This window comes from Heloderma suspectum, chromosome 2 (genome assembly GCF_057233095.1).
Source record: "Heloderma suspectum isolate Gila_16-S chromosome 2, 16-S_ref, whole genome shotgun sequence".
In the NCBI taxonomy this organism is placed as follows: domain Eukaryota; kingdom Metazoa; phylum Chordata; class Lepidosauria; order Squamata; family Helodermatidae; genus Heloderma; species Heloderma suspectum.
Window position 1 is genome coordinate 158,511,973 of NC_139459.1, and position 23,328 is coordinate 158,535,300.

At 45.2% G+C, this 23,328-nt stretch overlaps 1 protein-coding gene across 1 annotated transcript in view; it reads left to right on the top strand.

Moving 5' to 3' along the window:
• The first annotated feature begins 7,968 nt into the window (after window positions 1-7,968).
• The window catches only part of HGD (homogentisate 1,2-dioxygenase), a 47,910-nt gene continuing 32,550 nt past the window's right edge, over window positions 7,969-23,328 (top strand). Inside the window, exons 1-3 of the mRNA XM_084835366.1 lie at window positions 7,969-8,112; window positions 14,485-14,556; window positions 16,636-16,724. Of these exons, the coding sequence (XP_084691492.1) occupies window positions 8,089-8,112; window positions 14,485-14,556; window positions 16,636-16,724 (185 nt within the window). The 5' untranslated portion in view covers window positions 7,969-8,088. The remainder of the gene's footprint in view (window positions 8,113-14,484; window positions 14,557-16,635; window positions 16,725-23,328) is intronic.

Sequence of the window (23,328 nt, forward strand, 5' to 3'; positions counted from 1 at the left end):
TGGGCCGATGACATGTTGGGACAGCCCCATGGTCGTCATGGCGGCCATGAAGTCCTGAGCCGCCCTGGATACAGCAGCCTCGGCATGGAAGTTGAGATCCCCCAGGACCATCATCCTGGGGGTCCTCAACACCAAGTCCGAGACCACCTCCGTCAGCTCAGGCAGGGAGACTGATGGGCAGCGGGGTGGGCGGTACACCAACAGAATCCCCAATCTGTCCCGGGTACCCAACACAAGGTACAGACACTCAAGATCTGCACTCGAATGAGCAGGAAGCCTGGAGAGGGAGACTGAATTCCTAGAGACCATGGCAACCCCCCCTCCCCGACCCTCAAGTCGGTGTTGGTGCTGCACTGAGTACCCAGGAGGGCACAGCTGGGAGAGAGTGACCCCTCCCAGTTCCCCCACCCAGGTCTCAGTAATACATACCAGGTATTACAATGAAATCATGGATGAGGGAGATTTTATTTTGGACTGACCTGGCATTCAGCAGCAGCAGCACCAGACCTGAGGGTAAGCTGGTAAGGCTGCCAGGAACCATCAGGCTGAGGGAAGAACTAGAAGAGGGGATAGCCATCAGGTGTCTAGCCCCTCTTCTCCTCAGCTGGCCTGTTAATCCCACAGCACCATATCTCCCCCTACCCGTGACCACAGTTATGGTGGCACTTCCCCGACCCCCTAAGTTGCTCAATAGTCCTCCCAGGCACATATTAAAATGTTAAGATATAAAATGCACAACAGTTTAAAGGAATATAAAAAAGATAAAAGAGAACAGCAGCTAAGAAGAAGCAAATAAAGTCCAAGTTTGCCCCTTTCTCCCTGGTCTTTAAAGCTGCTGCCCTCCGCGGCTGCTATTTGCTGCTGGTATCTGTGGCTGCTCAAGTCTCTGGAGAAGCAGGTGGGTGGGTCCGCAGGTGCTGTTCCGTGCGACTCCAAGTGCGATGCTAAGTGTGCACTTAGCATCGCACTTGGCGCGACGCTGAGGCGCTGCCTCTGGCAGCCCCGCCTTGGTACCTGTTTGGCGGGGGCAGAAGCAGGCTCAGGATCCACCTGGTGCAGCTGCTGGCTGATCCTCCTTCCCCAGGCTCCTTCCCCAGGATTAACTCTGAGGACGGTTTACCGGAAACCTACTTCTGAATAAAAGCTCTTTTCCGCCAGATTTTCTGAGGTACTTTCCTTCTAGATCCTACTCAGACTGTAATCATCGAATTGCAAAACCCTCAAATCATTCGTATCAGAACGGTTGCGGTTTTATTTCAGATGATCTACTCAAAGTAGCAGTTACACTGCCATTCATGGCTACATTTGACAAGTTTTAAAAAGAGCAGTCAGTTGTGACCAGACCTGGAAATTCACGACTTCTGACTTCTGTGAGGCGAAAGAGGATTCCATGTTTTCATCACGAACGGGAAAACTGGGAAAAGGAGGTTTGCAGTAGAAAAGAAAGCTTGGCGAACATTGCAGAGAGTTCCCTTCGGAAGCCTACCCAGACGGAAAACACTGAATTGCAAAACATTCAAATCATTCATGTCAGTGGTTTCTAGTTCATTTCAGACGGTCACTGCCATTCATGGTTATGTTTGACAAGCTTGTCAAATAGCAGCTGTCTGTTGACACCAAAGCTTGAAATTCACACTTCTGTGATGCGAAAAGGATGACGAATCCACGTTTTCATCACTACTTGGACAACTGGGGAAAAAATGAGCTTCTAGTATGAGTCTGGGGAAGGAGGACCAGCCAGCAGCTGCACCGGGTGATCCTGAGCCTGCTTCTGCCCCCGCCCACAGGTACTTAAGGTGGGGCTGCCAGAGGCTGCTCGGGAAGGAGCCTGGGGAAGGAGGACCAGCCAGCAGCTGCACCGGGTGATCCTGAGCCTGAGCCTGCTTGTGCCCCCGCCCACAGGTACTTAAGGCGGGGCTGCCAGAGGCTGCTCGGGAAGGAGCCTGGGGAAGGAGGACCAGCCAGCAGCTGCACCGGGTGATCCTGAGCCTGCTTGTGCCCCCGCCCACAGGTACTTAAGGCGGGGCTGCCAGAGGCTGCTCGGGAAGGAGCCTGGGGAAGGAGGACCAGCCAGCAGCTGCACCGGGTGATCCTGAGCCTGCTTGTGCCCCCGCCCACAGGTACTTAAGGCGGGGCTGCCAGAGGCTGCTCGGGAAGGAGCCTGGGGAAGGAGGACCAGCCAGCAGCTGCACCGGGTGATCCTGAGCCTGCTTCTGCCCCCGCCCACAGGTACTTAAGGCGGGGCTGCCAGAGGCAGCGCCTCGGCGTCGCGCCAAGTGTGACGCTAAGTGCGCACTTAGCGTCGCACTTGGAGTCGCAAGATCTACCCACCTGCCTCTCCAGAGACACCAGCAGCCACGACACCAGCAGCAAATAGCAGCAGCAGCAGAGGGCAGCAGCTTTAAAGACCAGGGGAAGGGGCAAACGTGGACTATCTGCTCCTTCTTAGCTGCTGTTCTCTTTTATCTCTTTTATATTCTTTTAAACTGTTGTGTATTTTATATCTTAATATTTTAATATGTGCCTGGGAGGACTATTGGGCAACTCAGGGGGTGGGGGAGGTGCCACCATAACTGTGGTCATGGGCAGGGGGAGGTATGGCGTTGGGGGATTAACAGGCCAGCTGAGGAGAAGAGGGGCTAGACACCTTACAGCTGTCCCCTCTTCTGGTTCTTCCCCCAACCTGATGGTTCCTGGCAGCCTTACCAGTCTGCCCTCGGGTCTGGTGGTGCTGCTGCTGAATGCCAGGTCAGCCCAAAATAAGACCTCCCTCATCCATGATTTGATTGTGGATGAGGGGGCTGACCTGGCATGTATTACTGAGACCTGGGTGGGGGAACTGGGAGGGGTCACTCTCTCCCAGCTGTGCCCTCCTGGGTACTCGGTGCAGCACCAACACCGACTTGAGGGTCGGGGAGGGGGGGTTGCCGTGGTCTATAGGAATTCAATCTCCCTCTCCAGGCTTCCTGCTCATTCGAGTGCAGATCTTGAGTGTCTGTACCTTGTGTTGGGTACCCGGGACAGATTAGGGATTCTGTTGGTGTACCGCCCACCCCGCTGCCCATCAGACTCCCTGCCTGAGCTGACGGAGGTGGTCTCGGACTTGGTGTTGAGGACCCCCAGGATGATGGTCCTGGGGGATCTCAACTTCCATGCCGAGGCGGCTGTATCCGGGGCGGCTCAGGACTTCATGGCCGCCATGACGACCATGGGGCTGTCCCAACATGTCATCGGCCCAACGCATATAAAAGGACACATGCTTGATCTGGTTTTCTCGACTGGGCAGGAGGATGGTGATCTGAAAGTAGAGGAATTAACATCTGTCCCTTTGTCATGATCAGATCACTTCCTGCTGAGGTTTAGACTTCTGGCGGCCTTTCCCCTCTGCAAGGGTGGGGGACCTATTAAAATGGTCCGCCCCCGGAGATTAATGGATTCCGATGGATTCCAGAGGGCTCTGGGGGATTTTCCTGCTGGTATGGCTGGTGCTCCTGTCAAAGCCCAGGTCGCTCTGTGGAATGCAGAGATGACTCGGGCAGTTGACACGATCGCACCCAAGCGCCCTCTCCCTCTGAGCAGAGCCCGGCCAGCTCCTTGGTATACACCTGAGCTGAGGGCAATGAAGCAAGAGGGGAGACAGCTAGAACGCAGGTGGAGGAAAACTCGTGCTGCATTTGACCGAACACAGGTAAGAGCCCACTATCGAGCCTACTCTGTGGTGGTGAGGGTGGCAAAGAGGCAGTTCTTTTCCACCAGCATTGCATCTTCTCAGTGTCGCCCGGCGGAGCTTTTCCGAGTGGTTTGCGGCCTGTTACATTCTGGGCCAGGGAGAGAGACGGTGGAACCCTCGGTAGCATGCTGTGACGAGTTTGCGCGGCACTTTGAGGATAAAGTCGCTCAGATTCGTCATGAATTGGACACCACGATTAATGCAGTTCCATTGGTAGAGGCGTTCAGAGCACCGTCTGGTCCAGTTTTATTGGATGAGTTTCAGTTACTGAGGCCTGAGGATGCGGACAAGGTGCTTGGCCAAGTCCGATCGACCACTTGTGTGCTTGACCCTTGCCCTTCATGGCTTATTAAATCAAACAAGGAGGGGTTGTCCGGCTGGGTCCAGGAGGTTGTAAATTCCTCCTTGAGAGAGGGAGTGGTGCCTGCCGCTTTAAAAGAGGCAGTAATTAGACCACTCCTGAAAAAGCCTAACCTGGACCCAGAGGATGTTAACAATTATAGGCCAGTGGCCAACATCCCCTTCCTGGGCAAGGTGCTTGAGAGGGTGGTTGTAGGACAGCTCCAGGCACTCTTGAATGAAACGGATTATCTAGATCCATTTCAATCGGGCTTCAGGCCTGGTTTTGGAACGGAAACTGCCTTGGTCGCCCTGTGGGATGACCTCTGCCGGGAGAGGGACAGGGGGAGTGCGACCCTGTTGATTCTCCTGGACCTCTCAGCGGCTTTCGATACCATCGACCATGGTATCCTTCTGGATAGGTTGTCTGGGTTGGGAGTTGGAGGCACTGCACTACAGTGGTTCCGCTCCTACTTGGATGGCCGATTCCAGAAGGTGGTGCTGGGGGATTATTGCTCTGTGCCATGGCAATTGTGCCATGGGGTTCCACAGGGCTCTATTCTATCCCCCATGCTGTTTAACATCTACATGAAACCGCTGGGGGAGGTTATCCGGAGGTGTGGGCTGAGGTGCCATCAATATGCGGATGACACCCAGCTCTACCTCTCTTTCTCATCAAAACCAGGTGAGGCAGTGGCTGTTCTGAACCAGTGCCTGGGCACGGTAATGAACTGGATGAGGGCCAATAAACTGAAACTCAATCCAGACAAGACGGAGGTACTGTTAGTGGGTGGTTCGTCTGCCCGGCTAGGTGATATTCAACCTGTTCTGGAGGGGGTTGCACTCCCCCTAAAGGATCAGGTTCGTAGTTTGGGGGTGCTCTTGGATCCAGAACTGTCACTTGAGGCACAGGTGAACTCAGTGGCACGAAGCACTTTTTATCAGCTTAGGCTGGTATACCAACTACGCCCTTATCTGGACAGAGATAGCCTAGCTACAGTTATCCATGCTCTGATAACTTCTCGTCTGGATTACTGCAATGCGTTATACGTGGGGCTGCCTTTGAAAATGGTCCGGAAACTTCAGCTGGTCCAAAATAGGGCAGCAAGATTGTTAACAGGGACTGGCCTGCGAGCTCATATTACGCCAGTACTTTTCCAGCTGCACTGGCTGCCAGTCCATTTCCGGGCCCGATTCAAAGTGCTGGTGTTAACATTCAAAGCCCTTAACGGCTTGGGGCCAGGTTACCTGAAGGATCGCCTCCTCCCATATGTGCCTGCCCGGACCTTAAGATCATCATCAGCGGCCCTTCTCCGTGAGCCCCTGCCAAAGGAAGTGAGGCGGGTGGCTACTAGGAGGAGGGCTTTTTCTGTTGTGGCACCCCGGCTCTGGAATGAGCTCCCTAGTGAGGTTCGCCTGGCGCCTACATTGTACTCTTTTCGGCGCCAGGTGAAGACCTTTTTATTTTCCCAGGCATTTTAGCTTTCTAAATTTTTATCTTTGCTGTTTTAAATCTGTATTTTAAACTCCTGTACTGCTGCTAGGTTTTATTGTGGTTGTATTGTTATATTGTGGTTTTAATGTTCTATATATTTTAAATTGTTTTATTGTGTGTTGTTTGGTTTTAGTTTTTGTGAACCGCCCAGAGAGCTTCGGCTATTGGGCGGTATAGAAATGAAATAATAAATAAATAAATAAATAAATAAATAAATAGTACAAGAAGCAGTTTTGGGGCAAATTTTAAGGTTTGGTGACTACCTTTGTATAAACCTCATTTTTTTTCCGGAAGTTGGTTTGTCTGCCTTTTCATATCTCTGACAGTAGTAGTCGGTTTTAACCTTTGTTGACAGGTGACTGGAATTTGACACGTGGTCAATTGAAATGGATTTTAGCAGTCCGTTGTCACCAAACCTTGAAATTCACGACTTCTGTGATGCGAAAAGGAAGACAAATCCACGTTTTCATCACTACTGCGAAAACTGGGAAAAAATGAGGGTTGTAGTACAAAAGCAGTTTATAGGGAGATCCTACTGAGTCGAGACCCATTACGAGTTTCCTTGTAAATCCTACTCAGAGTGGAAACAGTGAAACACAGACTGGTTTCCATTTCATTTCAGACGGTCTACTCAAAGTAGGGGCTACACTTCCGTTCATTGTTACATTTGACAATTTTGTGAGTTAGCCCAAATCTGCTTTTCTCCTGCAAACCCCAGTTTTCCCCAGTTTTCCTGGTAGTGATGAACACGTTCATTTGTCAGCCTTTTCATATCTCTGACAGTAGTGGTCACTTTTAACCTTTAGTGACAGGGGAAAAGGCATTTGTGTCAGACTGGTCTCCATTTCATTTCAGAGGGTCTCCTCGAAGTAGGAGCTACACTGCATTTCATCTTTTCATTTCACAGTTTCTCAAATACAAGTCAATTGTCACCAAACCTTAAAATTTACATTGAATTTCAGAGGTCCACTCTAAGTCAGAGCTAAATTCTATTTCCATGGACTATTTTTCAACTGCCAGTAAACAGTCACTAAACCTTAAAACTGACTCAATCTCTCAGACACATGAAAAGACAGACAAATGAACCTTTTCATCACTACCGGGAAAACTGGAGAAAAATGAGGTTTCAGTGGACCTCTGAAATTCAGTGGAAAAACGTCTGATATGAGTAATCTGGGCGTTTGCCATTTCAGTGGTTTAACTCTGAGGAGTGTTTCCCGGAAACCTACCTTTGTATAAACCTCATTTTTTTCGGAAGTTCGTTTGTTTGTCTTTTCATATCTCTGACAGTAGTAGTCAACCTTTGTTGACAGGTGACTGGAATTTGACACGTGGTCAATTGAAATGGATTTTAGCAGTCCGTTGTCACCAAACCTTGAAATTCACCACTTCTGTGATGCGAAAAGGAGGACGAATCCACGTATTTATCACTACTGGGAAAACTGGGAAAAAATGAGGTTTGTAGTAGAAAAGCAGTTTGTGGGTAAATCCTACTGAGTCGAGACCCATTATGAGTTTCTCTGTAAATCCTACTTAGAGTGCAAACACTGAAGCACAAAACACTCAAGTCACTGATGTCAGACTGGTCTCCATTTCATTTCAGAGGATCTACTCAAAGTAGGAGCTACACTGCATTTCATCTTTAGATTTCACAGTTTCTCAAATACGAATCAATTGTCACCAAACCTTAAAATTTCCATTGAATTTCAGAGGTCCACTCAGAGCAGACCTCCATTTTTCAAACACCACTCAACTGTGACTAGACCTTAACACTGAGAGTACAGAATATTGGTCTGAAGAAATGTCAATATACATTTATTTTAAAAGTATAAAGTTGTTCCAGTTACAAAGGAAACGGGCAAACATATTTTTATCCAATCATGTGCAAACTGTCTGCGACTCCTTGTCAGACCCCAGTGGTGACACAGGATTTGCACTGGTATATAAACAGTCACAAAAGACTAGCAATTTCCAGCTAGCCTGCAACCTATACAAATATGTATTTAAGCTTATACAAACAATTCAAATACTGTTGCAACTCGACAAGCAGGATGTCCCAAGGAGAGTCCTACCCAGTTAGCTGTCTGGGTGGGGGTGGCAGAGGCAACAGAAGCAGGTCCCATTGAACACAACTACTTTATATTTTAACTCTAAACATCCCTTATTTTACATGGTTGCTTTACAAAACAGAATTAAAGTTCTATTGGTCCTTTCTTACATTAGCTAAAATAAATTGACTCAAAATGCTGAACCTTTTTCTTCTTTTTTTCTTTTTCTTTTTGGTTATTGATTTGCAAAGATCAATCCTTCAATTGGTCCCAGAAGAGAATTCTGTTTCTGATTAAACCAAAGTTTAGCTGAGTAAATAGTTTGAATCATTGCTTGAACTTTCTCTTTTGGCATCACACTATTTTGGCTATCTCTGGCTGCTGCCACAAGATAATCATCCTTAAAACTCACTAGCAATCAGTTGCCAAAACCATCTTGCTTCGTTTTCGAAACTGCCCCAGTAACTTCACAGAACATGGAAACAATAGTAGAGCTGAAGGTAAGTCAGCCATAGTACTTAATAATAATGAGTCGTAGTAGTAAAACTTTGATTTTTTAATCCAAACTGGGGAGTGTGTTTGTGGGGGGAGGGGGGATCCCATTAAAATCGTATTTGGAACTCTGGCTGCAAACGCTTTCAGTGTACAAGATGACAACCAATACTAGATATTTGCATAAGCCTGATGTATGTTTTTATTGGTTTGTTCATTTAATTGCAAGTTTTAAAATTCACCCTTAGAAGTGGTGTTTGCTCTATTCATTTGTAATATTTAGAACTTCAAGCTTTATTTGGTAATTAAATCATTTTTCAGATTATGGCAGTTCTTTTCAGTCTAGACTTGGGTTAACAAGACTGAACCCTTTCAATTGCAGATCTCAGCTCCCATAAATTTTGCAAGATGTTTCAGAAGACAGACATCACAGTGTCCTTTCTTTACAAACGTTATTTTATGTATTTAAGCTTATACAAACAATTCAAATACTGTTGCAACTCGACAAGCAGGATGTCCCAAGGAGAGTCCTACCCAGTTAGCTGTCTGGGTAGGGGTGGCAGAGGAAACAGAAGCAGGTCCCACTGAACACACCTACTTTATATTTTAACTCTAAACATTCCTTATTTTACATGGCATACCCTCCTCCAGCAGATATCCTAGAACAGCCAATCAGACTGATCATCTGCCTGGCAATTAACTCCAAAGGTCCCAGACTGTAGAAAAAGGTTTCTAGCCATGGTGGAATATGAAGTCGCTCTAGCTGAGGACTATTAGTACTTGTGAAAGCAGAAACAAAGATGCACTCTTACAAAGCAGCAAATCAGCAGGTCCCTAGGAAGAAACACAGTTCTATCTTCCAAAACTGTATATGAATTTAGTAATAGTAATTTGCCAAGCCTCCCTCTCAGTCCCCACCATTGCAAGTGGTCTGCCCATTCAGGAGGTCTACAGTCATCAAGACATATTAATATTTTGTCACTGCCAAGGCTCTTCCCTGTTGATCTTGACTGGCTGGGTTGGGAATTCGGGGCACTGCATTCTGGTAGTTCCATTCCTATCTGATTGGCAATGACAAAGGTGGTACCGAGGGACTTTTGTTCTGCCCCATGGTGTCTGTACCACAGCAACATCTACGTGAAATGATGGCTGAGGTGTGTGTGGGGGGGGCATTTGGAGTCAATCTGCTTTCCTGCAATTCCTACGCATTGGTTCTAGTCCAGCCCTCTGAAGCAAAAGAGAACAAGTCTATTCCATCTTCTATGTGACATCCCTATGTGACATTTGAAAACTTCCTAACGAATATCTCCTTAATCTTCTCCAGGCTAAAAATCCTCATAGGATTTCGTATCCAGACTCCTCCCCATCCTGATTGCCCTCTTCTAGATACATGCCAGTTTGTCAATGTCTTTCAGAGCAGAACCATTACTTCTTGTGATCTCGGCTTCTGCTTCCGCTGCCTAAGATTGCATTCACTTTTTTAGCAGCTGCATCACACTGCTAGCTCATGTTAAGCTCATGATCTAGTAAGGCACATAGACAATTTCACAAGGGTCTGTTAAGCCAGGTCTCCTCCATCATACACATGGGCCTTTAATTCTTTGTACAGGAATTCAAATTTATCTGTTTTCAGGTTTCATGAATTCAGAGCTTCAAGCGCCTGAAATATTTTTGATCATAGAATGCAATGTATGATTTCAGCTGGCTCAAAGCTTATTCTAGGGCGCACACCTCCAGTTCCTCATTCTTTTCTACATATATTGGCTATTCTTGCTGTCTTGCACCCTAACAAAGCTTTGCGTGGGATGAGATTCAAAGCCATCGAACAGAGGGCTCCTGTAGGTGTGGGTGTGATTTAGAGTTGTGCAGTGCTTGCTCAGTTTCCATCTGAAACGAGAATGCTATCAGTGTTTGCATAGGTTTTCTGTGGATTCTAGCGGATTCTATGTGCAATGCCTTTAGTTATGAAATGCGACCTCTCAGGGTCATATTACTGATTATTACTGATCACGGGGCATGTTTGTTAGCATAGCTTCCAAAGTCCTGGCTTTGTGTAGTTTGGAGTTTGATCCAAACATGAGATAGCCTTAGTTCTAGTCTTAAATCAGGAGGCATTTTTTAAGAACTATGTCTTTTACATGTATTTGACTTGTCATTTAGTATGTCATTTTGCCTTAATGTTTTTATCATCTAGAACTACTTGCTTGCATGCAATTTTAGTACTTCACATTTGTGGCACATTTAGGTCTGGATGGGGCTGTTTCATTGTATTTGGAACATGGCCAATGTGTTGGACTGCTAGGCCTCCTAGCCCCACCCAACCATGTACAGGAGAGTCCCTATTTTCAGCTGTGAAATGGTAGATATCAGAAAACTGAACTAAAATCATAGGTACGGCTCACTTCAACACACACTGTAGAAAACCTGTGGATTCTTTTATTTTTATTTATTTGATTTGTACTCCAGCTTTTTATCAAAAATGGCACTCAAGGCAGCTTACAAGCATAATTAAGGGTGCAATTCTAATCGGATAGTCGCCAGCCTCCGAAATTGGAGGGTGCAGACTATCTTATGCAGGGTGGCTGGCACACAGAAGGGATCCTCTCCTCCGTGCTCCAGCCATCCTGCGTTTTTGCCTAGCCTGACTAAGACTTCAGGGAGGGGGAGGGAATGGGCCTGGGAATGTAATAGGCAGCTACCCCAAGGACTGGCCCCCTCCCTTTCTGAGCACAGAGAAATAGAGAACCAAGCCGGAAGCGTGGTTTCTGGCACCAGCCCCAGAAACTGAACAATTCTGTGGTTCTCTAGACAGCGCAGGTGACCATAGGATTGCTCCCTAAAACAATAAAATATATTAAAATACACTAAAAACAGAATAAAAATAAAAACGTCACCCAACTCAACAGACCCACTTAAAGGCCAAAGGCCTTCTTGAATAAAGCAGCGTTTGCCTGCCAGTGGAAGGGCAGCAGAGAGAGAGCAAACCCTGTTCAAGTATGCACACTGTTCGTATGAAATATTCACCCAACTAGTTTTCAATGTTTACATCTTTCACAACTGACCATGGAGTATGAAGTGACACATTCTCACCTCTTTCTCCTAGTTGTGAAGATGCTGCAACTAGGACTGGGGAGCAGATTTGTTCTTTCACTGAACTCTAAAAAACTTCCACTTTCACACTCCACCCCAAATATATAAAAAATACCTCACTCCAACTGTTGCAACTTTTTGGAAAAACTAATGCCATTTGCTTAGCTGTAGCGAAGGGGCTTGCGTAACTCAGTGAAGCTATAAGCTATGCCGTGCAGGGCTACCGAAGATGGACAGGTCATGGTGGGGAGTTCTGACAAAATGTGGTCCACTAGAGAAGGAAATGGCAACCCACTCCAGTATTCTTACCAAGAAAACCCCATGGAACGTATCACAAGGCGAAAAGAGATGACGCCGGAAGATGAGACCCTCAGGTCGGAAGGTGTCCAATATACTACTGGGGAAGAGCAGAGGGAATTTCCAAGCAGCACCAGAAAGAGTGAAGCGGCTGGGCCAAAGCCGAAAGGACACTCAGCTGTGGATGTGTCTGGTGGTGAAAAGAAAGTCCGATGCTCTAAAGAACAATATTGTTTAGGAACCTGGAATGTAAGATCAATGAATCAAGGTAAGTTGGAGGTGGTCAAACATGATGGCAAGATTGAACATAGACAATTTGGGAATCAGCGAACTAAAATGGACAAGCATGGGTGAATTTAGTTCGGGTGACCAGCATATCTACTACTGTGGGCAAGAATCCCTTAGAAGAAATGGAGTAGCACTCATAGTCAACAAAAGGGTGGGAAAAGCAGTAGTGCGGTACAATCTCAAAAACGATAGAATGATCTCAGTACGAATCCAAGGCAAACCATTCAACATCACAGTAATTCAAATCTATGCCCCAACCACTGAGGCCGAAGAAGCCGAGGTTGATCGGTTCTATGAAGACCTACAACACCTTCTAGAACTAACACCAAAAAAAAGATGTCCTCTTTTTCATAGGGGATTGGAATGCTAAAGTAGGAAGTCAAGAAATCACCAGGATAACAGGCAAGCATGGCCTTGGTGTACAAAATGAAGCAGGACAAAGGCTAATAGAGTTTTGCCAAAAGAACACACTGATCATAGCAAACACTCTTTTCCAACAGCACAAGAGGTGACTCTACACATGGACATCACCAGATGGTCAGTATCGAAATCAGATTGGTTATGTACTTTGCAGCCAAAGATGGAGAAGCTCTATACAAAAACAAGACCTGGAGCTGACTGTGGCTCAGATCATGAGCTTATTGCAAAATTTCGGCTTCAATTGAAGAACGTAGGGAAAACCACTAAACCATTCAGGTATGACCTAAATCATATCCCTTAAAATATACAGTGGAGGTGATGAATAGATTTCCATTGACTACGCTAAAGCCTTTGATTGTGTGGATCACAACACACTGTGGGAAATTCTTAAAGAGATGGGAGTACCAGACAACCTTGCCTGTCTCTGAGAAACCTGTATGAGGGTCAAGAAGCAACAGTAAGGACCGGACATGGAACAACCGATTGGTTCAAAATTGGGAAAGGAGTACGACAAGGCTGCATATTGTCGCCCTGCTTATTTAACTTACATGCAGAGTACATCATGAGAAACGCCGGGTTGGATGAATCAGAGGTCGGAATTAAGATTGCCGGGAGAATTATCAACAACCTCAGATATGCAGACGATACCACCCGAATGGCAGAAAGTGAAGAGGATCACCTCTTGTTGAGGGCGAAAGTGGAGAGTGTAAAAGCTGGTTTGAAACTCAACATTAAAAACCCTAAGATCATGGCATCTGGCCCCATCACTTCCTGGCATATAGAAGGGGAAGAAATGGAAGATTTTATTTTATGACAGATTTTATTTTCTTGGGCTCCAAGATCACCACAGACGGTGACTGTAGCAATGAAATTAAAAGATGCTTGCTCCTTGGGAGGAAAGCTATGGCAAACCTAGACAGCACAGTAGGAAGCAGAGACATCACCTTGCTGACAAAGGTTTGTATAATCAAAGCTATGGTTTTCCCAGTAGCAACATATGGCTGTGGGAGCTGGACTATAAGGAAGGCTGAGCACCAAAGAATTGATGCTTTTGAACTATGGTGCTGGAGAAGACTTACGAGTTCCTTGGACTGCAAGGAGGTCAAATCAGTCAATCCTAAAGGAAATCAACCCTGACTGCTCATTGGAAGGACAGATACTGAAGCTGAAGCTGAAATATTTTGGCCACCTAATGCGAAGAGAAAACTCTCTGGAAAAGACCCTGATGCTGGGAAAGATTGAAGGCAAAAGGAGAAGGGGAAGGCAGAGATGGCTAGATAGCATCACCGATGCAATGAATATGAATTTGAGCACACTCCGGGAGAGAGCGGAGGACAGGAAGGCCTGGCGTGCTATGTTCCATGGGGTCACGAAGAGTCGGACATGACTTAACGACTGAACAAGAAGTGTTGGAATGGAAAAGAAAGCATTTCATCCAGTCCTGTCTGCCCACACTCCAGAGCGTCTGGAGGCAGTGAAATAATATTATGAGTAATCATAAAGTAAGCTAGATTAGAAATTGAATTTCACAGCTATTTGTGAAAGCAGATGTCAGAACTCTGCTCCAAAAGCCATGACCTATCTGCTCCTATTGATGAGATGCCCCATCCTGTCCCTCTCCCTTCTCAGTTCTGATTGGTTGGTCAAATTCTCATTCACTCTCCTTGTCTGAGCCTGCAGGGTTCAAATAAGACCCGCTTCCCTATTTCGACATCTTTCACTTGCATTCCTGATGTATCAATACTAGTAGCTAGATACCTTTTACAATGCCAAGTGTATAGGCTAGTTATAAATAATAAGTCCATTTGCTTTGATATGTTGCTTGTCTGATCTGTTTGTTTACCCCAACTTTTTATTTATCCCAAATAAATCTGGATTTTGATTTTGACTTTTAGACTTTATGAGCCCATTAAACTCTCTCCCACATGTCAGCCAGCTTATATCCATCCTACATGATTAGATCTAGGGACTGGATCCCCTTGGAGTGACTGGTGAATTTAAGCTGCCAGTTGCTCTCACCAAGTCTGAAGCTTGGATCCTCGATGGGGTTTAGAGTCTGATCTTTACTGAGGGATTTGGAAGTACTGACGGATTGGGAGCCAGCTTTGGGCCAGCAGCAGTCCTTCAGAGTCCCGTCTGAAATTGGGTCGGCAGCAGTCCTGATAGGCGGGTCACACGTTGTGCAGGCCAGCAGTACATGAGATGCAATGGAGCACATTTTGTACAGTCTACTGAAGTCACCTCTTTAAATACGAGTTTGTGTCAAACGTCCTTTTGTTTTACAGTACATGTCAGGATTTGGCAACGAGTTCAGCTCTGAAGATCCACGCTGCCCTGGAGCCTTACCAAAAGGACAGGTATTTGTGCCATTTGGATTGTGTGGAAGATAATATCCACATTGCTAGGTATTAGGCATCCCAGGAGACCTGGGGTGCTCCAAATGAGGCTTCTATTGTGAAGTAGCACCACTTCATACATGGAATTTTACTGCAGGTCCAGATGATGTTGTCTTCAATTTGTAGCCCTCTCATATTTTCCCACTGCTTTCCCCCTCTTCTTTTCTTACCTAAAAAAAACCTGTTAAGGAAGAAAAGACAGAATAGCTGCACTGTTCGCTCTCTATCCGGAACTACCCCCAGTCCACCATGATTATTTCCAGCACTACTTAGAGGCCCTGGTCATGCATTTACATTAAAAATATGCATTTTTTACCCTGAGTGGAAAACTGGCTTGGAGAGGCAGTTTAGAGGGAAGAAACTGTAGGTAGGGAAAGATCCCCTGCAGTTTTTCCATTTCAAATTCTCAGCGCTTTTACATGACACACCAGCCTACCAAAGGTGACAAACTACGCGCTGCGGGCTGTTGTGCAAGTAGCCCACAAGTACATGGTTTGTGCATCTGACAGATGATTGAGGTTGTTGTGGGTTGTTTCCCCCCTCCCTCCCCCTTAGTTCTCCAGCCGGTTCTGCACCAAGTGCCCTGTCCTTGCTCCAGGTGCGATCCCGATCATGGTCGGAGCTCTTTTTTGGGGGGGGGGAAATGCCTTGCACAAAAATGGGTCTGGGAATTTCCCCCGCCCCCACATTTTCCCTGCCCTATGGAGTTTGCACAAATGTTTCCCTTTTTAAAAAATCAGTTATTCACAGTTGCACAACCTGCAGCTATCCAAAATATAGAGGCTTGCCTTGGATGGACCCTTGTATGTTTGAGCACCCCTTTTTTCTTAGCCGCAGCTATGTTTGACAGCTGACAAAGGAGCAGTGAAATGTAGCTATGGCTAAGAGAAAAGGGGTAGCATGACAGTGAATAGCCGCATATATGTGGGGAAAAATCCCAGCCCCATTTTTGTGCAAAAAAGGGAAAACCAAAAAGGGGGTCTGACTGCAATTGCAATTGGGATCGGAGTGAGGCCTGGGACATCAGCAGGCTGTAGGGGGCCAGTGACAGCCCCTCCAAAGTGGGTAAAACAACCCACAGAACACCCTGAAAAGCAACCCACTCTGTGGAATGCCATCCAAGTTCAAGTGACATGCTAAGCCACCCTGGGTTGTTCTAGACAACAACCCATGATAGGTTGGCGTGTCATGCAAACTCAGTCCTCCCCACACCATTTTCCCCCTCTGGATACAAAAACATATATTTACAAAGGAGATTGGATAATATTTATTACAATGGCTGTTCTCAGAAATTATGGCATCCACTTACACTATGAAATAATAAGACAACAACCTGATCTACACAATTAAACAATTCATGGTTTGTTAACCATGAGCTGTTTGAGAATGTGTGGGAGCAAGGGAACATGCTGGTTCTTACCCACACACCCACTTTCACTTTACTAAACAACCCAGGATTGTTCTCCATGATGGAGCTCAGAACTCTGGGTTGCTGAGTGAGAAATAATCAAGAATTTTTCACAAGAACAAACCATGGGTTAAAACTCTGGGTTGTTTTTCTCTCAACAGCCCAGAGATCCACGTTTGGATGTCATGGAGAATGTGACATCTAAATCTGTTTAGTAAAGCAGAAGTGGATAAGTGGGCAGAAGCCGGTACGTTCCCGCATGCTCACCAACAATCCATGGTTAACAAACCATGGACTGTTTAATCGTGCAAGCTAGATCAACATATAAAACCCATTTCAGGTTATTCTCAGGCACTTCAGGTATGAAGTGCAAATCTTTGTAAGCTCAACTACACCCAAGTTTGTCCCTTATTATCCTGCCCCTGATTGTAAGCCTCCAGAGAGGGACTGCATTCTTCTGTGTCATACTGGGCTAGGTTGTTCATGCTCAGCAAGTGGTAGGAGGTTGTAGTTCCAAAGTGGAGCCAATCAAAGGATGAGTTCAAAGGGCGAGGAGGATCATTGTTCCCTGATGTATTTTATAACTTAAGGAGAAAATTTAACTCTTATAACTTGTGATCTATTTTGTTTAGAATAACCCTCAGATCTGCCCGTATGGTCTGTATGCTGAGCAGCTCTCAGGCTCAGCATTCACCTGCCCACGATCCTCAAACAGAAGAAGGTATGCATGGATCTGGAGAAATCAGTTAAAAGTGAGGGCATTTGGAGGGGATTGCAGTGTTAATTCAGTAGTCTAATTCAGGTTCAAATGAGCACCTTTGCAACCCAGTGGATCAGAGGATAAAGCATGACCAGTGTAGAAGACCACAGACTCAGGATTTCCATTGAAACAAAACAATTAGTTTATTGATATGCAATAAAATAATATGATCTTCCTATAGAAGATATTATAAATTTGCATTAGTCAGAAAATGGCATAAGAAAGCAATCAACAAAACATCAAATGGTTTAAGAATGGTTCAGAATGTCATCTGAATAGGAATTCTAGGCCTGCATCTCCTTCCCAAGACTCCTTCCATAACATAAATTTCCTGGCTACTTTATTCAACTATGAAAAGCAAAAATCAGATCTAGCAATCTAGCACAGTAGGTCATGGATTCCTCCTTCTCCATCAGAGCTGGAACAATAAAAAGATAGGGAATGTAAGAGAATAAGTAAGAGAATAAAACAACAGAGAGGTGGAATGAAGATGGACTCCTTCTCCTTTCTAAAAGTTATCTGGAAGCCTTTTTATATTGATCAGAGATGGGATCATATCATATCTCAAGTTTTACATCAATTTGATAATGAAGAACATGCATAGACATGTTATTCCACCATGCATACTCCACAATCTCTTTAGGAAAGAAATTTCCAATGCTTCTTTCATTGTCTTTCCATTGCTACATCAACAATTTCTAAAGCAGCCCAAGTAATTCAACATCTGCAGTGATGCCTGTTGTTGCTCCTTTGGCATCTTAGTAGATACGAAGCGTTCTTTGTCCAAGCATCGAGGTCTAACGTCAGCTGACACTTTAGATTCAGCAAAACTCCAAGCAGTTTACACAGAGCTGGGTTTGTCCACGAAAAGGAAAGGTTCCTCCTGTGCAAGCACCGGGTCATTACTGACCCCTAGAGGGACGCCGCTTCCGCTGGCGTTTTCATGGCAGACTATAGCGGGGTGGTTTGCCATTGCCTTCCCCAGTCGTGACTACCTTTCCCCCAGCAAGCTGGGTACTCATTTTACCGACCTCGGGAGGATGAAGGGCTGAGTCGACCTGAGCCGCCTACCTGAGACCCAACTTCCACTGGGATCGAACTCAGGTCATGGGGAGAGTTTCGGTTGCAATACTGCTACCTACCACTCTGCGCCACACGAGGCTCTTGGGTTTGTCCACAGAGGGCATCCATCTTCATGGCTGCTCTAGTATCTGCAAGATCCAGTGATCTCTTGGGCTTTCAGGCCAAACCAACAAGCAGAATTATGTTGACACTGGCATGGTGTTAAAAATCCACTACAATTTCATTCCAATGAGGATAATGTAAGCCGCCTTGGGTTCCTTGCAAGAGGAAAAAAGGCGGGATATAAATGCAATCAATCAATCAGTCAATCAATCGTGATAGGGAAGTGTTGGGCTTAACCCCTTAATCCTCATTTGCTACTGAAAATTACCCTAAATATATGTAATTTAACTTGTGGATTATAGAATTGGAGGCATCTCAAAGATAATCTAATCCAATCCCCTGCTAATGCAGGAAATTCACTACTACGGTATCCCTGATAGGTGAACATCCTACTTCTACTTAAAAACCCCCAATGAAGAAGAGTCCATCACCTTCTAAAGCGGTCTCTTCCACGGTCAAACAGGAAGTCCTTCCCAATATTTAGTCAAAATCCTTTTTGTAATTTCAAGCCACTGGTTTTGGTACTACCCCCTGGAGTAACAGAAACCAAATTTATGCCACCATCTATGTGACAGCCCTTCAAAAATGGCTATTGTACCACCTCCTAATACTCTTCATCAGGATAAATGTACCCCAAATCCTTCAACATTTCCTCATAAGACTTGGTCTCCAGGCCCCTCACCTGTTGCTCTTCTCTGGGCACATTCTACTTTGTGTCATGCTCCCACCCCCTGTAGGAATCCTCTTCAGAGGACAATCTGGAGCCTCCTGAGCCAGATGTCCCTAGGGAACAAGTCACTTCAGGGTATCCTGGGGCTGACCCAGAAGGTCCTGGGCCCCTGGGAGAGAGGGCTTCAGATCTTCCCCCTCAATAGGTGGAAAACTCTGCTTCTGAGTTGGAGGGGATGCTGAGCCACCACCCAGCCCCTGAGAACGCAGCTGCTTGAAGGCTCATACCCTGGCCAGGCAAAAGAGTGCCCGGTGCAGAAAAGGCCTCCTTGGGAGCAAGGCCCTCCTCAGAGTAGGGCTTTAGCCACAGGGTCTGTAATGGACTGCAGCTAATCTTCTTAAACTGCACTGCCCAGAACTCACCTAGTACTCCAGGTGAGGTCTGACCAAGGCAAAAATAGCATTACTTGACCAATAGCAATGGTCAAAATACCATTACTTCTTGCAGTCTGGATCCTGTACTTCCATTGATGCGACCTAGAACTGCAGTAACCTTTTCCACGTCTGCCCTCTCCTGCTCTGCTGAAATTTAGATGATAAGCTCCTTGGGGGAGGAATCTATCTGTCCTTTTGCTTACATTACCCTGTAAAATGCCATGATGATTCTTTGTAATTATTAATAAACCATAATAATATTTTGCTTTCCCCCCCCTTTCCTCCCCATCCCTTTTTTCTTTTTGTGTTAAGGCTTCATATAAAACCAAGGAACATAAGAGCTAAAAACATACAATTTGTGAGTGGCATTCAAATTAAAATTGAAGAGCAGCAAAACATTACACAACATTAAAAGCCTGATGGAACAAAACAATCTTTACTGCCCATCTATAGCAAAATAAACAAGGAGCCAATCTCACCTTCCTCAGGTTAACTTTTAGGCACTTGCTAAATGAACAACACATGTTCAAGCTCCTGTTCAGTCCCCCCCTCCAAAAAAAAAGCAGGAGAGGCACGCACTGGAAAGGGAGAATGCACTACTTACAAATAACTTGTTAAAGCTATTAATAGGGTTCATGGGTTCAGAGTGACATGCTGATGTAGGAAAAAGGGTAACCACAGTTGTAATGAAAGTGCTACATGAGGGAAGAACCACCAGTATTTGGGGCTGAGTGTTGTAAAAATGTGTTCTGCCCATTTCAGAAATACTACTCTGAGGGAAGACATCTGCCAGCAAAATGAATAACCAGTTTGCATGTGTTGTATTAATGTGCTGGGGGTGGGAAGACAGAATTGGTGTTGAAAAGCCACTATAAGTGTTGTTGTTCTTATTAATTTCATTTCTATACCACCCCATAGCCAAAGCTCTCTGGGCGGTTTACAACAATTCATAAAAAAAATACAACAACAGCATTACATAACAGCATTTAACACACATATTAAAGGAAGAGGGAGAAGAAAAACACTTATTGTTCATGAGCAATAGTCCACAAGAGGAGAAGATGCAATCATGAAGACAGAGGGGTGTGCAGTTGCCAACTTCTTTACTGCTCTTGTTTATTTAACCGCAGCTCCCTGGCATGCACACCCAGCAAATTATAGCCCAATTAGTTTATTAGATGTTCCAGGGAGGATTTACGCCAGATCTCTCCTAGAAAAACTGGAGGTCTGGATGGAGGATGACGCTTTGCTTGTTCCAGAACAGGCTGGCTTTCGTCCAGGTCAGTCAACTCTAGCTAACTGCTTTATGCTGAATATATTACTGATATATATTTTACTGGAATTGTGAAACAGGTGTATGTATCTTTTATTGATTTGAAAGCTGCTTTTGATTCTGTTTATCGGGAATGTTTATGGAGCAAATTACAATCTATGGGCATTGACCCACAGCTTTTAAAATGTATAATTACTTTTGTGAGTGGTGACTCTGCACCACTCACAAAAGGAGTAAGACAAGGGTGTTTACTTGCCCCACTCCTTTTCAATCTATTTATAAATGATGTAGTAGAGTTCTTAAGGGGTGACTGTTATTTTTCAGTTGAAGTGGGAAATTGGAAATATTCAATCCTCCTTTAGGTGGATGATGCAATCCTGATTTCTCACACCCAGTTAGGCTTATGTAGATTGCCAAACCAGTTCAGTTTATATCGTAGGAACAAGCTTCTTTCTATCAATTACCAAAAAACAAAAACTATGATAAATAAATCCAAGCAAATTCTTAATTGGTCACTTGATGGAAATAAACTGGAGCAAGTATTGTCTTTTTCTCTTCTTCAAAAGAATAAAATTCTCTTTTAAGTATCTTGGTGTGGCCTTCCAGTGGACAGGTGCATGGTCTTCGCAGGTTCAGTCAAGCACCTTGCTAGCTGGTAGAGCATTAAATGGATTATTATGGTTTTATCATACAAAAGGGGGCAATCTGGTTCAGCCCACCCTAGAATTGTATAAAACTAGGGTTCTGCCAAAATCGCTATATGGAGCTCCAATATGGGCTATGGCCAATTTAGATCCACTAGAAAGAGCTCAAAATAAATTTCTGCTTAGACTTCTGGCAGTTCCCATTTCTGCAACACTAGAATTGATATAGGAAGGACAAGAGACCTCTTCCAGAAAATTAGAAACATCGGAGCTAAATTCCAGGCAAAAATGGGTATGATCAAAAACAAAGATGGCAAGGACATAACAGAAGCAGAAGAGAGCAAGAAAAGATGGCAAGAATATACGGAAGATCTGTATAGGAAGGATAATATCGGGGATAGATTTGACGGTGTGATCCGTGAGCTAGAGCCAGGCATCCTGAAGAGTGAGGTTGAATGGGCCTTAAGAAGCATTGCTAATAACAAGGCAGCAGGAGACGACGGTATCCCAGCTAAACTGTTTAAAATCTTGCAAGATGATGCTGTCAAGGTGATGCATGCCATATGCCAGCAAATTTGGAAAACACAAGAATGGCCACCAGACTGGAAAAAATCAACTTATATCCCAATACCAAAAAAAGGAAACACTAAAGAATGTTCAAACTATTGAACAGTGGCACTTATTTCACATGCCAGTAAGGTAATGCGCAAGATCTTGCAAGCTAGACTCCAGCAATTCATGGAACAAGCTGGGTTTAGGAAAGGCAGAGGAACTAGAGATCAAATTGCCAATATCCGCTGGATAATGGAGAAAGCCAGGGAGTTTCAGAAAAACATCTATTTCTGTTTTATTGACTATTCTAAAGCCTTTGGCTGTGTAGATCATAACAAATTGTGGCAAGTTCTTGGTGGGATGGGGATACCAAGTCATCTTGTCTGCCTCCTGAGGAATCTGTATAACGACCAAGTAGCAACAGTAAGAACAGACCACGGAACAACGGACTGGTTTAAGATTGGGAAAGGAGTACGGCAGGGTGTGTACTCTCACCCTACCTATTCAACCTGTACGGAGAACACATCATGCGACATGATGGGCTTGATAAATCCAAGGCTGGAGTTAAAATTGCTGGAAGAAACATTAACAATCTCCGATATGCAGATGATACCACTTTGATGGCTGAAAGCGAGGAGGAGCTGAGGAACCTCATGACGAAGGTGAAAGAAGAAAGTGCAAAAGCTGGGTTGCAGTTAAATCTCAAAAAAAATGAGATTATGGCAACCAGCTGGATTGATAACTGGCAAATAAAGGGAGAAAACATGGAGGCAGTGACAAGACTTTGTCTTTCTAGGCGCAAAGATTACTGCAGACGCTGACTGAAGCCGGGAAATCAGAAGACTTCTACTTCTTGGGAGGACAGCAATGACAAATCTTGATAAAATAGTGAAGAGCAGAGACATCACACTGACAACAAAGGTCCGCATAGTTGAAGCAATGGTCTTCCCCGTAGTAACCTATGGCTGCGAGAGCTGGACCATAAGGAAGGCTGAGCGAAGGAAGATAGATGCTTTTGAACTGTGGTGCTGGAGGAAAATTCTGAGAGTGCCTTGGACTGCAAGAAGATCAAACCAGTCCATACGCCAGGAAATAAAGCCAGACTGCTCACTTGAGGGAATGATCTTAAAGGCAAAACTGAAGTCCTTTGGCCACATAATGAGAAGACAGGATACCCTGGAGAAGATGCTGATGTTAGGGAAAGTGGAAGGCAAAAGGAAGAGAGGCAGACCAAGGGCAAGATGGATGGATGATATTCTGGAGGTGACGGACTCGACCTTGGGGGAGCTGGGGGTGGCGACGGCCAACAGGAAGCTCTGGCGTGGGCTGGTCCATGAGGTCACGAAGAGTCGGAAGCGAGTGACCAAATAAATGACAACAAAGAATTGGTTCGTGCAGAAGTAGGTGTAATGACTATCAAAGCTGAAGCCCTTAGATTAGCCCTGCTTTTTTGGTTAAAGATCATCTTTAAGTGTGCATCAGAATTTATTCTGATGGTATTGGAAGAGATGGGCCCAAACTCTTGGAAGCAAAAAATGCAACTTGCTGTCACGAGTTTGGGATTCTCTACCTCCTTTCTCTTAATCCAAGGATATGATAGAGCTAAAGTAATCTTGCTCCAAAGGCCTAAGGACACTGAGATGCAACCTCAGGTGGCTGGGATTAAGGCTTGTCAAGCTAACGACTTTGATGCCTCCTTCATACCCATCGCTCCCAGAATGCTTGGTAGATCTGCCAAATGTTAAAGTGAGGGTAGCTTTTACTCGAGCAAGATGAAATGTTTTTCCTTTAGCAGATTGGGTACGCA